Source organism: Haliotis rufescens, unplaced genomic scaffold, assembly GCF_023055435.1.
Source record: "Haliotis rufescens isolate VD_foot unplaced genomic scaffold, xgHalRufe1.0.p SCAF_1, whole genome shotgun sequence".
Classification (NCBI taxonomy): Eukaryota; Metazoa; Mollusca; class Gastropoda; order Lepetellida; family Haliotidae; genus Haliotis; species Haliotis rufescens.
Genome location: NW_025963779.1, coordinates 41570449 through 41585274, shown reverse-complemented (window position 1 = coordinate 41585274; position 14826 = coordinate 41570449). Strand labels below are relative to the sequence as shown.

The 14826-nt window shown below is 43.0% G+C and overlaps 1 protein-coding gene across 1 annotated transcript in view; it reads right to left on the bottom strand.

The window, feature by feature from the left end:
- The window catches only part of LOC124118012 (structural maintenance of chromosomes protein 5-like), a 232526-nt gene extending 220896 nt beyond the window's left edge, over positions 1–11630 (bottom strand). Inside the window, exons 1-3 of the mRNA XM_046480045.2 lie at positions 11256–11630; positions 9078–9272; positions 8758–8854 (exon numbers count right to left, since the gene is read on the bottom strand). Of these exons, the coding sequence (XP_046336001.1) occupies positions 8758–8854; positions 9078–9272; positions 11256–11401 (438 nt within the window). The 5' untranslated portion in view covers positions 11402–11630. The remainder of the gene's footprint in view (positions 1–8757; positions 8855–9077; positions 9273–11255) is intronic.
- Between the last annotated feature and the right edge of the window lie 3196 nt (positions 11631–14826).

The window sequence follows — 14826 nt, the reverse complement described above, 5'->3', positions numbered from 1 at the left end:
TAAGACTTTTATCATCCACAATTTTTGTGGATTTTGAAAAATGAATGACAATCCGTAACACAGGTGATCGGAAGTACATCTGTTACAAGAAATATACTACTGTCAATGCCATCTGCCATGGCCAGTGTTTTCCCTGCGAAGGTACTCCTCACTTCACATGGGACATGCCATAATTGCCAACTAAGGGTGAGAAAGAACTGTTTTCTCCAACAAGCAATATGAGATGACCTCCTTGAATGCCACCATCAGGTAAGTTGCCAAGCGAGGCATCACTGAACACAAGTTCCAAGGTATTCTCATCACCCAGGAATTGGAATTGAAGGGTAGCCTTTTCAGACTTCAACTTCTTGAAACCTTATTGGCCACAATAATATCTTGCACGGTAGCCTTCTTTGTGGAGGCTGCCAAACTGCTGGCATCAAACATGATGTCTGGTCTACTCAGTCTACCAACCCAAAGTCTCTTGACAGCTTACCTCCTTGTAAAAAAGCAGTCTTAATGTCCATGGAATGAACTTTCCACTTGTTTTGTGCAAACAGGGCAACACTATTCTCAGCAACTCGGAAGAAATCGTTGGGGAATCATTTGGTAGATTGTTATTACCCACTTCCTCAAACCCATAAGCAACTAATCTTGCTTTTGGAACTATTCCATTTGTTGACTCTTTGATGGTACATATCCACCTTCTGTCCGTGATCAATGACTTCTTCGTACACAGCATTTTTCTTCAAACTAAACTAATTCTTAAGATTTTGCTGCTTCAAAACACACATTTTCAAAAACCATGAAATTATCATTCTGCACATCAATATATTGACGCGACTCTTCAGTTAATGTAGATTGCTTGTGTGGGCCATCTCTGGCATAAGTAACAGTTATAAAAACACATCTGTGACGTCATTATATTGTTCAAACGTTCGAATTATCTTTTAGGAATGGAGAGTTGTTTGTCAATACTAGTAAAATCCTAGATATTTTTTATATTTGTATACTTATCCTGCATTACTCCTTAATGCATATTACTGCTTGTTCTTGACAGAGAAAAGAGCTGTGTGAGGGTCTTTGCTTGAGTAAGTGAGTGAGTATGGTTTTACGCCACTTTTAGCAATATTCCAGCAATATCACGGCGGGGGACACCAGAAATGGGCTTCACACATTGTACCCATGTCGGGAATCGAACCGGTTCTTCGGCGTGACGAGCGAACGCTTTAACCACTAGGCTACCCGACCGCCCCGGTCTTTGCTTGAAGAAGTTGCTCCAACTAGCTGAGAGGCCAGCCCATCACGCAGGTCCCACGTGACCAAAGGAAGTGACGTCACGGATCCTCACATTACTCTGTAGTCTGAAACATCGGAGGGCATCCTGGGGAGGTAGATCTGCGATGGGCGGGTCCCTTTAGACGCAGTAATGCAGGATAAGTATACAAATATAAAAAATATCTAGGATTTTACTAGATTTTTTACTTATCCTGCATTACTCCTTAATGCATCTTTATCGGACTGAACCAGAGGTGGGCATACCTTCAGATGTGGACTTTCATCTGTTGTTTCCAGACTCTGTTCCCTAGCCAATACTTGGCTGTGTGGTCGGCTTCGGGTGACTACTCCATGTGTGGGAAGCTCCAATTCCCTCAGCCCGTCTTCGGCTGTGTGGTCGGCATGCAGATACCGGTACAAAGAGGTGTCGTCGTTGTCTAAGGCATTCCTTGGATCGTCGGAGGTAGCAACGAAGCGCTCTAACCAGACATAGACGGAGCTCTAGTTCTTCTTCCACGCCCACAATCAATGACAGGGGGGGAATGAGGGACTATCTATCGGGCTGGCCTGGGAGCTGATTCTTTGTGATGAAGTCCCAGCACAGGCCCAGATGCACGGCTCCGTGTGCTCCCTGCTCAAAACGGACGCGTGTGACGTCTAGGGCGTGCAGCTCACTGACACGGGCTGCTGTGGCGAGCGCCAGTAGGAAGACTGTTTTTTCGTCAGATTGTAGAATGATGATGTTACGAATGCCCTAGCCGCTCTGGCCGAGTAGCCCTTGGCGTTCAATGCTCTCTGTAAATGGACCAGAGGTGAACACATAACCTGTCTGGTCACCTTGCTAGCCTCCAGGGCGTGGCCAAAGTCAGATCGAGGTTTCGAGTCGATCTGATCTTCTGGACGACTTTGGGAAGGAGTACAGGTGGCAGAAAAGCGCATGGTTTTAGTCCCTCCCAGGGGACGCTAAAAGCGTTGACTGCCCAAGCCAGTGGATCCGGCACCGGAGATATGTAGGTCGGGATCTGGTGGTTCTGGCTGGTGGCGAATAGGTCTATGTTGGGGAGACCATGGTCTTGACAAACAAGAGCGAAGGCCTCTGGATGAAGTTTCCACTCGGTGGGAGCCACTTTGCCTGGCAGAGATAGGGCATCCGCTTGGATGTTTCGGCACACCGGGATGTGGTGGACCTGGAACTGGATCCCCAGATGATCCACCAGGTTGAACAATCGGAACGTCTGTTGAAGGAGCAAAGACGAAAGAGTCGTTCCTTGGTTCCGGAGGCACCATATGAAAGTGATGTTGTCCGTCGAGATGGAGAGCCGGGCGTGTCTGAGGGCCTGCGTCCAGTGAGTGATGGCCAAGATAAGCGCTTCCAGTTCGAGGTTGTTGATGTTTGCCATAGGCGCTGATCGGCGGACCACAGCCCCGAGACAACCTGTCCCTCAAGGTGGGCGCCCCATCCCTGTAGGGACGCGTCTACGAAGAGGCGTAGAGAGGTCGTAAGCCTAAGACATTTGATTGCACCGTCCAACACCGGAGATGCTGCTTGAGATGATCCGGGATGACGATGGATATGGAGGGGTCCGGGCGTCTGATGTAGGGCGCCAGTAACATCTGAACTGGGCGCAGTTGGAGCCTTCCTCTGTAGGTCAAGTCCTGCGCTGAGGTTAGGAGGCCCAGGAGGACTTGCCATTGACGGAGAGAGCGTGGTAGGTGGAGAGCTGGAGTCAGGTGTGCCTGCATGCGCACACACCGGTCTCTGGGTACAGAGATGAGATCGAGGTCCGTCTGGAAGAGGCCCCCATGAACTGAAGGCACTTGGAGGATGTCAACTCTGACTTCCTGAGGTTGATCTTCAGCTCAACTGGTGTAGGAGCTGAAGGGTGAAGTCCCTGTGGTGGAGTAGAGTGACAGGGTCCCGATGGTCCAGTAGGCAGTCAACTATGTACACTTCGAACTGGATGTCCTGACGATGGAGGTACAAGGCTATCGGCTTGGTAAGCTGTGTGAAAAGCCATGGGGCCGAAGAAATTCCAAATTGGAGGACCGCCCATTGATAATGGACTCCCATGAAGATGAAGCAGAGGAATTTCTGGTCATTGGGATGAATAGGAACATGTAGGTAGGCATCCTCGATATACAGGCTTATGAGCACCTCCTGTGCCTGGATCCGGGATTGCAGTAGCCTGAGTGTGGTCATCCTGAAATAAGGTGGACACGCCAGGTAGTGTTTGTTGAAAGCGGCGAGGCTGTGGATCATCCTGTGTTTGTCTGAGTTCTTCATGGGGACCATGAAGACAGGTGAATAGAAGCCCGGTGTTATTGGTGGGGCGTGTACCACCACTAAGGATTTCTTGTCTAGCAGCGCCTTGGGGTATGTGTCCACTATGGGTGACGACGTCAATGACGGGTCGTCTATAAGCGTCAGCTTGTACCCGTGTCTGATGATGTTGGTGACGTATGGGTCCCCCAGGATCTCCCATTTCTGCCAGAAGTGAGTCAGTCTCCCACCTACTGGGGTGTCGACAACTTGGACGGCTGGGGGTGGGAGGTTGCCTTTGCAAAGGCTGGCTGTGACACCCTGGCCAGGGCCTTGAGAGACGTCTCAACACGGGCCAAGGTTGAGACCCTGGAGTGTGTCTTGGATATCTGTCCATTAAAAAGATCAGAGCCGGACCAAGGTTGACGCAAAAGGTTTCTCTTGAACGCTGGGTCCCAAGTCGACAAGGCAAGGTACCCAAGGTGTCTAGTGGTAGTGAGTTCCATCAGAGCGGCGCGCATGTGGGAGCGCATTTGTTCCACTTGACATTGGAGGTAGGATACCACGGTAGTTAGATGGTCAATCCTATGGGGGTTGTCCTTCGATAAGTCCTGCAGTATAGCCCTGGAGAGAGAGGTTTGAGCGTGTGACGAATCTCAGCCTCCACGTAGGCGAGTTTGCTGTCGGAGACTCGGACTGAGGTGGAGTGGTTCGATCGTGTCATGCGGTGCATGTCCTGATCTAGGGAGTGAGCGTGGTCCGAAACTTGAAGAGAGTGGATTGGGAAGTCATCTTGTCTATAACGTGGGGGCCAGTGACAGTTTACTGAAGTCCTCATCCAGAGCTGAGATCGTGTCTCTGATCAGTGGGTCAGGAGGGATCGAGGTGGGGTCCACATGGATGGCCGTCTTGCTATCGACCTCTAGGCCAGGCGAGGGAGTGATAGTCACCAATCTGTCTGCCAGCCAGTCTGCAACTTGGTCAAAACCCATGTGGGATTCGCCGTCCATAGGGGTGTCGTCATAGCAAGGGATAAAGGCTCCCTCCGAGGAGTCAGATCGATAGCCACTTGAGCGTCTGCTAACTGGGGAGCAGCTCCTATATCTATCACCATGTCTACAAGATCTGCTGTCACTCCTCCGACAATAGGTACTTGGGGAAGCCGCGTCTGCGGAGTGACGAGAGGTAGAAGGCATCTGTGAGGTCGGCCGACGCGGCGGAGGCAAAGGCACAGGAGTCTGTAAGGGTGCTGTGCAGATAGGCGCCATCTGAAAGGACGCTTGAGGAGGCATCTGCAGAGGCGCTATGGGAGGCGCTAGTAGAGGCGTCTGTCAAGGCGCTGGCGTCGACGGCTGTCTGGCCTGTTAGTACTGAATGTACTGGAGGAGGGAGGCGTCTATCATGGGCATCTGTGCCGGAGGCGGGGGCGCCTGTGGGAGAACGAGCGTCTGTCCGGAGGATAGTATAGGCGCCGTCTCGTACGTGAACGCCACGCCGGGCGTCACGGTGGTCACCGCCGTAAAGATGGACGCTGTCGTGGTTGTCAAAGTGCTCTGGGTAGAGACTACAACCATGGGGTCCGACATCAAGGTAGCAGTTGAGGTCGGGGGGTGGTCATCCAAGATGGCCGACCTAGAAGGCTGGCTACTGCCGGCTATGCAAAATATTCAAGATGGCTACTTGGAGCAACAAGACACCTGGCCTTAGGTTTTCTTTTGAGAAAACGCCAGTAAGTGTCTAATAATGTTATGCACATGTTTATCAAACATAGAATGTACAAAATACAAACCGTAGGCACAACACAAAGACAAAACAACACGTGAGATAGCAAACATGTGAGGGTTTGAATCAGTTTTATGTTACAGCAAAGAAAAACAGGTCTTCTCTCATCAAGTGACAAGAGTAATGTGAGGATCCGTGACGTCACTTCCTTTGGTCACGTGGGAGCTGCGTGATGGGCTGGCCTCTCAGCTAGTTGGAGCAACTTCTTCAAGCAAAAACCCTCACACAGCTCTTTTCTCTGTCAAGAACAAGCAGTAATATGCATTAAGGAGTAATGCAGGATAAGTAAAAGATCTGGTTTATTTTTCAAATATTTTCCACAAGAGAACATTTTCTCAAAGTGTAAAAGCAAGGATGTGTTTGAAGTAGGGGAATATCCTCGTAACTTTCCATTCCTTAAAAATAATAGGCCTCAGAGCCTGCAGTGCCTCTGCTCCACGCAAGTTAACACAGCAGAGGTCAACAGACGCTCACAAAACTCTAAGTAATACCAGTTTTTGTATTTTCCTGGAAGCTTTCCTGCCCTACCAAGTACTTGTGCAAGATGAATAGTTCCAGACTGTTTGTCTTTGTACCTGACCAGTTGTCCAGTTTTCATCTGGATAGTTTCATTTCCTAATATGCTTAAATCTGCCATTTCCATTGATTCTAACAATCTGCTTTCACAATCTTCTTCAAAATGATTTTCATCTCTCACTTATTGATGAATATAGTTAGCAGCGACTGTCTCTTTCTTCAATGTGTGATCATTTTGATTACATTGCACAATACCTTGGTCATTTGGCATATTCTCAGGTACATTTTCACAATCACTTTCTCCTACTTGACACTTGGCCCTCTGAAGCCGACAATGGTGTTCCATATATTGCTGTGTATAAGGTGAGTTTTAGGTACCTAGAATTAGGGGGCTTTCAAGGGGGGTCGCCTCATACACAGGATTGAAGAGTTTTGATGTGTTTTTTTCCCAAACACAAAGTCATTACAGTGAGCATGTAAGACCGGAAATACCATGTCAACAAATCAGTACTGAAGTACACAAATTAATCATGTAATTACACTGTCTGGTCATAAAAAGTGTTCATTGCATATCTGGAATCGGAAGTGGTGATTTTTCTGCCAACCGAGAGCAACCAGGAGTGGTGACATGCCCGGTCTAAATCTGGTATTAAATGATGATTGCTAAGTGGGGAAATTTGGAGATAATCTCTGTAAGAATGACGAAGCGGAGACTAATCGTGGTGTGTTGTAGATATGTAATCTGCAAATCCTGGAGGGTACGGGTATCTGTATCTCGGGTAGTACGTTGTATAAGTGTCATAACAAGGATACTCCCAGTGACTGTATATTCCATGTTGGTGATGGTAAACCACAACCGGTGACTGATCTCTATGATAGGTCAAGTGTCCGGAGGGGAAACAAACTGACAAGCAGTCACCCGAATTCGAAATAGACCTTGAATCCTTAGACCCTGATCGTTGATCCTGTATGGCTTCGGGAGCATCCTTGAAAGGAGCATTCAAATTATCTTTTGTCACACGATTGAGCGAGCATGAGTGAGTGAGTGAGTTTGGTTTTACGCCGCTTTTAGCAATATTCAGCAATATCACGGCGGGGGACACCAGAAATGGGCTTCACACATTGTACCTTTGTCGGGAATCGAACCCGAGTCTTCGGCGTGATTAGTGAATGCTTTAACCACTAGGCTACCCGACCGCCCCCTGAGCGAGCATGAAGATTCTAGGAACGGGATCTAGAACGGAGGAGTGTTAGGAGCATTCGCCGAATTTGAAGGCAGGGTTGATTCGGGAACGTTAAGGAGAACAGACCAAACATCTCGGAGAGGCGAGAGATCGGGACAGGAGACACTGTCAGTAAGAAAACTGTCAGAGAGTATCAAGAGTACTTCAGATTGAACTGATGACGTAACTTTCGTTTTCTTTGCCGATGATGTCCTTGAATCTTTTGATTAAGATTGAGTATCCATCTACGTCATTTCTGGATATAGATACAGAAAGCAGAATCACCTAAAGAATGGCTTTTATCATATTCAGATTCAGATTGGCATTTAGAACTGGTTGAACAAAGTTTATCCTTTTTCCTCCATGTTGAAACCGTCTCCAAGTGCAAAAAGCCTCACGGTAAATAAAAACAAGAGTCATCCGAGGATGACATATCCCCCCGACGTGGCATGTCGGTAAACTGTGTGTACCTTCAAATGTATTTAGATTGGCAAGGAAATCTTTTTCCTTGATGCCAAAACCAGAACTATAATGAAGGTTATTAAATATTGGTTCATGTAGCTCACTTTCTGATGATCTCATGAAATTGTAATAACAATAACTTCCAGATTCGCATATGAATAGCTCTGTAGCAGCCTCATGACACAAAGGCATAAAGAGAATGTACTAGGTTATGTAGCTCACATCATATATAGTATATGATATCGGTAAATAGTACACCTTAGAAAAAAATGTTATTAAAATCTATAAATAACAATCTGCACTACTAGTGAACATGATTGATATGTGCATAAAGTTTGGTGAATCTCTGTCGCATGGTTTAGAAGATATGCTCCAGACGAGGACATTACCCTTAGTTCATCAATTTTCAATTTAAATTGAAAAAAGAAAAAAAAGAAGAAAAAATCTGTTAATAGCAAAGGCACCACTACATAACCTGCTTGATAGGTGTAAAAACTTTTGAGAAGCTAAGTTGTATGGTTCGGGAGATATGGTCCGGACCAGAGCACTACCCTCAAATTTCCTAAGTTCATCATATTTCCATGGAAACGACAAAAATATAAAATTCTAAAAATCTCTAAATAGCAAAAGGCACTTCTACTGAGCCTGATTGTTAAGTGTAACAGGTTTTGGGAAGCTAGGTTGTACGGTTTAGAAAATATGCTCTGGACAAGAGCAGTACCCTCAAATTTCCTAAGTTCATCATATTTCCATGGAAACGACAAAAATATAAAATTCTAAAAATCTCTAAATAGCAAAAGGCACTACTACTGAGCCTGATTGGTAAGTGTAACAAGTTTTGGGAAGCTAGGTTGTACGGTTTAGGAAATATGCTCCGGACAAACAATGATTACAGACGGACGGACGGATGGACGGACAGACGGACATACTGATGGCTAAATCCCCCTGTCATTATGTCGGGGGGATAATAAAAAGTATTCACTTGGTCCAAGCAATATGTCCACACAAGGTGGCGATTAGAAAGAGAATGAGTTGGTGGAGAGTCACATGTCAAGCATGGAAGGTTACAGCGCACAAGAGGCACGTTATTGACCAACTGGGGTTGTAACCTTGTAGATGCTAGGGGTGTTCGGGCCAATGTTTTTTATTTAGAAGCTGAAAACGGGGTTCAAGCACATTTCCACATAGGATTGAAGAAGAAAGAAGATATGTATAGTGTGGGATAGGATAAGTTTCAAAATAATGCTTTTTACGTACACTCTTTATGTTAGCTTTGCGCCCGTTCACTGTCCATAGTGACTTATCCTTGTGAATCTCTCGCTGGATGATATGGTTTTCACCCTTGGGATTGTACCTGCAAGATACAAATCTATCAGCATGGCTAGTTCTACTAAAAATGGCATTACCAGTGCCACAATGATCATCTGTAATGGATAAAAACTGAGAACGTTCATATTTTCAAAAAATCATGTACTCATATTATAGTCATATACCCAAAGTATAACTCTTTATCATTTGATAATAACATCTCATTGATAACAGAAAAATTATTCCACTATTAGCTTCAAGATTCTCACAATTCAAGCTCTATCTTTCCTCTTTCATGTCCATACTTGATGAAGTCTGCTGGCTGACTGGCTCTGCCTAGCCATGCCGTCTTCCCAGCTAGACCAAGGCATATTGCACACACAATAGTTGACTTCCCAGTACCATTGGGGCCAATGATAACATTCAAGAAAGGCCCAGTGTTGAATTCAACAGAGTCATAAGTCCTGAAAAAAACAAAATTAACCATCTGCATAGTTTGTACACCAGATCATTTGAACATGTACATGTTAAACTGTTACTTTCGTGCCAACTCAACATCCATACTTCACCCCAAGTTGACAAGCTATTGACTAGTTTGGCACTGTCAAGTCTGGCATTTATTGACGGTCATGTCTGATGCAAGCTTAGACAGAGTCTAAAGTTTTTGTTGGGCATTAATTATGCCTCCAAATTAACGATACAACCATGTTTTACATGCTGAATGCTGACCTTGATCTTTTACTTACTTGACCAAAATCTTTTCAAAGAAATGCCCCATCCTAAAGAAGGTAGATATGAAATTGAATGATAATGCATAAAAACTATTGGAGAAAGAGTAACCATAAGTGTCATTCTGGTGACATTTATCTATCATGTGGCCTTGACCTTTAGAATTAGGGGCGGTCGGGTAGCCTAGTGGTTAAAGCGTTTGCTCGTCACGCCAAAAACCAGGGTTCGACTCCCGACATGGGTACAATGTGTGAAGCACATTTCTGGCGTCCCCCGCCGTGATATTGCTGGAATATTGCTAAAAGCGGCATAAAACCATACTCACTCACTCACTTTAGAATTATTTTTGACACATGCCTAAAGTATTCCTATTTGGAAGACGTCAGTGGGAGAATATTATCTAAAATATCAATAATCTAAATACAGTAGACAATAGGAAGAATCAACAGCAGCAGTCAAATTACGCCAAAACCTGAAAGCAGTCCCATGTCCTGGGTCTCATGTTGTGAATGTATTACATGGCAGCAGAGCAAGAGAGAAATGGTCAGTTGAACAAATTGATCAAAGGTTAACTGATAATACGTTGATTGATTAATCACTGTTTTCTTGCCTTGTGAATTTGTCAGAAATTAGTGCTTCTATATGTAGGTTTACTAAAGTAGAAGGAATACACCTATATACGTAGGTTTACTAAAGCAGACGGAATACACCTATATCTGGACGTGAAGCGAATATGTAAAAACAACATACTTTGTTCAAAGGATTAACCGATAAAAAGCTTTTTTTAAAGAGTCATGGACATCATGAACACAGTTATCACTTGTGCTATCCCAGCTGACAAGTAAGACATATGACACCTATGTGAAACACCTGAAACAAATTTATGTTTCACAGTTAAAAGATGAAGACAGGTTATAATATCCCAAAACGCTATTTATATTATAAAATATTGCATTCTTACAAAGACACGCGTCTTTGTACAGCTTCAGCGGTATGTGATATTGTTACTTTATTTGGATATTGACGGATACATTCCTTGAACAAGGTAACTGCCTAATATTTTCATACATTTTTTGTCATTTGTACGATATTTGCATTTCGTTTTCATTCATTTGCTGTAGCAAGGATGCAAGACTCAACAGGTGTCGCTTCCCACAGCCTAGCTAGAATAGCGCCAAACACACGTCAAAATTATAGTCCATAAGCAAATTTTTATCCGTGAATATCCGGGGTAGGGTGAGGGGTTGGAGTACGGGCAGAAGTCTTACCAATGTCTTTTTCAAAGATCAGAGCCGTGTTTACCTGTGGCAACTTCCAGCTGATGACATTTTAGTGAACTTTACAAGTGATGTGTAAGTTTAATATTCATATTGTTATAGTTTGTCAAAATATAGATATACTGTTCAAACATTCAATGTGGGAATGTGGGGAAAAGTCCATTTGGGAAATGTCAGTGTGGGTTAGGCCCTATTGTCGGGAAGTGTCCTATAGGCCTACTGCTAATACACTGCCAGCATGTACATTAACAGAACGCTACACGTAAAAACGTTGCAAAAAATTAATATTTAGTCATATGAAATGTTGCTTGCGAGAAGAACACCGAAGAAGAAGAAGTTACCGTTATAACCAAGCCTACACAGCATACTACATCACTTTTATCAAGATCTAAGGCTGCAATGCAAAACCTGCATTCTATCAAATTGTTGTCTTCGACTTACAATATATTTTCTAATTTGATGCGCACGATGGATCCTTCTACGTATCCCAAATCTTTCTTTACTGCTTTTTTACCAGTTGTGTTGGATATATTGACGTTATTTTCGTTATCTTCTTCCATCAAATGTCGCTTCTTACTCGAATTCATCTTTGCATTCGCGCGATAGACAATCCTCTCGTCAAAACGATCTCAAGTGACCGAGAATTGTGGCCTTTTGATGTTTTTTCTATGAAATGGATTTCATGCTTCTCGTAAAGTAAATAGAGAAGATATAAAGTAGTTTATCACTGTTATCTATGAAATGTAGGTGCATATAAATCCCGTATCGCAGCGCCACTGTGAACAGGACATGTAAACTGGTTCCACTGTTGCTTCGCGCATCCACCGAAAACGGCAATAGTCAAAAACGGCCTTAACTGAAAACAAACTTATGTAATGTGTAAATTTCCACGTCACCATTGTGCGCGAATTTACACGTGATTCATCAAATTCCATGTCAGTACGAAATGATCTCATAAAAACTTATCAGCTGGGTATGCTTCAAAACGATGAAAGATCTCATGCTAGAGAAATGATGAACGTGGAGCGATTCTGCATGATCAGTCCCTTAGTCAGAAGCCTTGGAATCCTGTGCTGAAACCTTTGCTTTGCCCAGTTAATTCCCATAATGTTCCGAACTCTCTCATGAAAGATGCCGACTGTGTTGGCCATGTAATGCGTGGTGATCATCCACAATCATATTATAAATTATATCAACATTTTACTTTGAGGTTGCAGTTGAAAGACTTATATGTCATCTTCGATGCTCTCTTGGTCCCTCTTGAACTCATAGTATGAGCGGCCATTCGGTCAAAAAATACAATGTTGAAAAAAAGGACAAAAGTACGCAATTAAGGTCAAATATTACGAAAAAAGAACTAAATGTTACTAATAGGGGTCAAAATACAAAACAAACAGACGCCGTTTAAACATACAAAGTTGAAATAAATGTCAAAAGTACGCAATATTAATAGTCAAATGTTACGAAAAGACGTCATAAGAAAAGAAAGAACAATGTGTACGAAAGAACGTCAGTGAGCACGAAAGGACGTTTTCAATAAAGAACGTCTGTGAGCACGAAAGGACGCTGACAATAAAGAACGCCAGATGGCGCTGCAATTTGTAAAACATTCCGAGTTTAATCGGCTTGTTCCGCCGTGTATATGATAACTGCATGCCGAGGTGCACAATGTATTACGTCATTCCTTGTGCACTCACCGTCTGACGTCACACACATATATATACATGTATTTATAATGTATAATGTACACATTGTGTATAAACATGTTGCGTTAAGCTTTGTCACCGCTTAAGGTCCTTTTCAAAATACAGTATACTGTGTAATCCAACATCTGCCTAACATAAGTACATGTATTTTGTATACAACCTTCAAAAAACACTCACTTAACGCTAAACTAGGATTCATCTACAGTGATCCAGTAACTGTTCATGTATATTAATGGTTTATGAAATCATCAAAGATAATTCTGAAACGTCGCCGATAACCCTAGAATCGTTTAAAATGTTTTAGAAAACACGAACACCGAAGCGAACTTTCCGACATATTGGATAGCTTTACAAAATCATGTTTCACGTAGGCCGGTTATGAGACGCCTGTAACATCACATATATTTGAAACACAGCTGCGATACATACATCCCTGACTTACGCATACATTTCGGCATCAACTTACAAGTTGTCTTTGTCACATATAAATGTGGATGTAAACAAGCGAAATAAATATGGTTTGAAAACGAACGCTGGCGTCATAGATGAAACCCGATTTTCTTTATTTAAGGCGAGCTATTTTTTTTCTAACGAATGTGTAAGTTATACATATGCATACAAATCCATTTGGTATATATATTTGTTGTTCAGATATTAGGCAGCATTTTGTTCGCACACAGTTTCCGAAAAGCGGTTAAATAAAGCAAACTCTCGCACAACGTTCACTTTTCAGAAGAAAATGTGCGTCTGAAACAAAACTCGACATCATAGCACCCTCGTGTTGCACCAAGCATAAACAGTTATTGGATCACTGTAGATGAATCCTAGTTTAGCGTTAAGTTAGTGTTTTTTGAAGGTTGTATACAAAATACATGTACTTATGTTAGGCAGATGTTGGATTACACAGTATACTGTATTTATGAAAAGGCCCTTAAGCGGTGACAAAGCTTAACGCAAAATGTTTATACACAATGTGTACATCATACATTATAAATACATGTATATATATGTGTGACGTCAGACGGTGAGTGCACGAGGAATGACGTAATACATTGTGCACCTCGGCATGCAGTTATCATATACACGGCGGAACAAGCCGATTAAACTCGGAATGTTTTACAAATTGCAGCGCCATCTGGCGTTCTTTATTGTCAGCGTCCTTTCGTGCTCACAGACGTTCTTTATTGAAAACGTCCTTTCGTGCTCACTCACCCTTTCGTACACATTGTTCTTTCTTTTCTTATGACGTCTTTTCGTAACATTTGACTATTAATATTGTATTTTGACCTTTAGTAGTAACATTTAGTTCTTTATTCGTAATATTTGACCTTAATTGCGTACTTTTGTCCTTTTATTCAACTTTGTATTTTTTTACCGAATGGCCACCCATACCAATGCCCACCTCTTAACAGTGGCAAAGGAAGGAGCATCCCTTAAGTTCACACCATGTCGCCATGGATTAGCCCCTTCAGTTGGAGATACTCTATTTTGTCCATTTTCAGCAACAGCTAATTCCTATAGTCACTTTTATGCTTGCACACATGCTGCCCGGTTGTGTATTTGGTTGAAATGCTACCTGTAAGCATGGAGAATATTGTGCTTAACACTTGCAAACTATAAAGGGCTTACAGTACATCATTCGTAGTTAGGCTAAAACGTTTCAGCCACCCCTCGTAGGCTGATTGATCACGTTAGGATATTACTATTTCTTACTGCTATATAACAGAACTTATCCAGTGTAGATTTATGAAGATTTAAGTTTTATTAAGCTTGACCGTTGGGAGAAGCATTGGACACCTTCACAATTTGACCCTCCAAAGTATATACAACAATGCAAAGCCAAACGGGTATCCTTCAATCTGCCAATGGCCTACTAACTATCGGCTATGGCGCAGGTTTAGTTTTTGGCTTGTGTGATGACAGTTATCTAGTATAGACATGCCGAATGTGAAGATCACTGACACAAAGGAAACATTGCATGTTATCTTACAATTCACATTCAGTACTGATATGCTATTATACAAATTGACGGAGAGGACGAGGACGAAGAATCTATAGCACTGCAAACCAAAGGTCAATAGTATCTCCATCGCACGTTTTGAAGGGTGAGTTATGCACACTTGTTGCATTTGAACGACATATAAAAGCTGACTCGCATGTTCAACAGCAGGGGAATAACACTGTTCATAATTTTGTGTAAATATAAAAATTCAGTCTCCATCTGCTTGAAAAAAACAACAACTTTTTAATACGTCTAGACCACAATATGGCCATCCTCATCAATACAGAATATTTCGTGAGCAAAG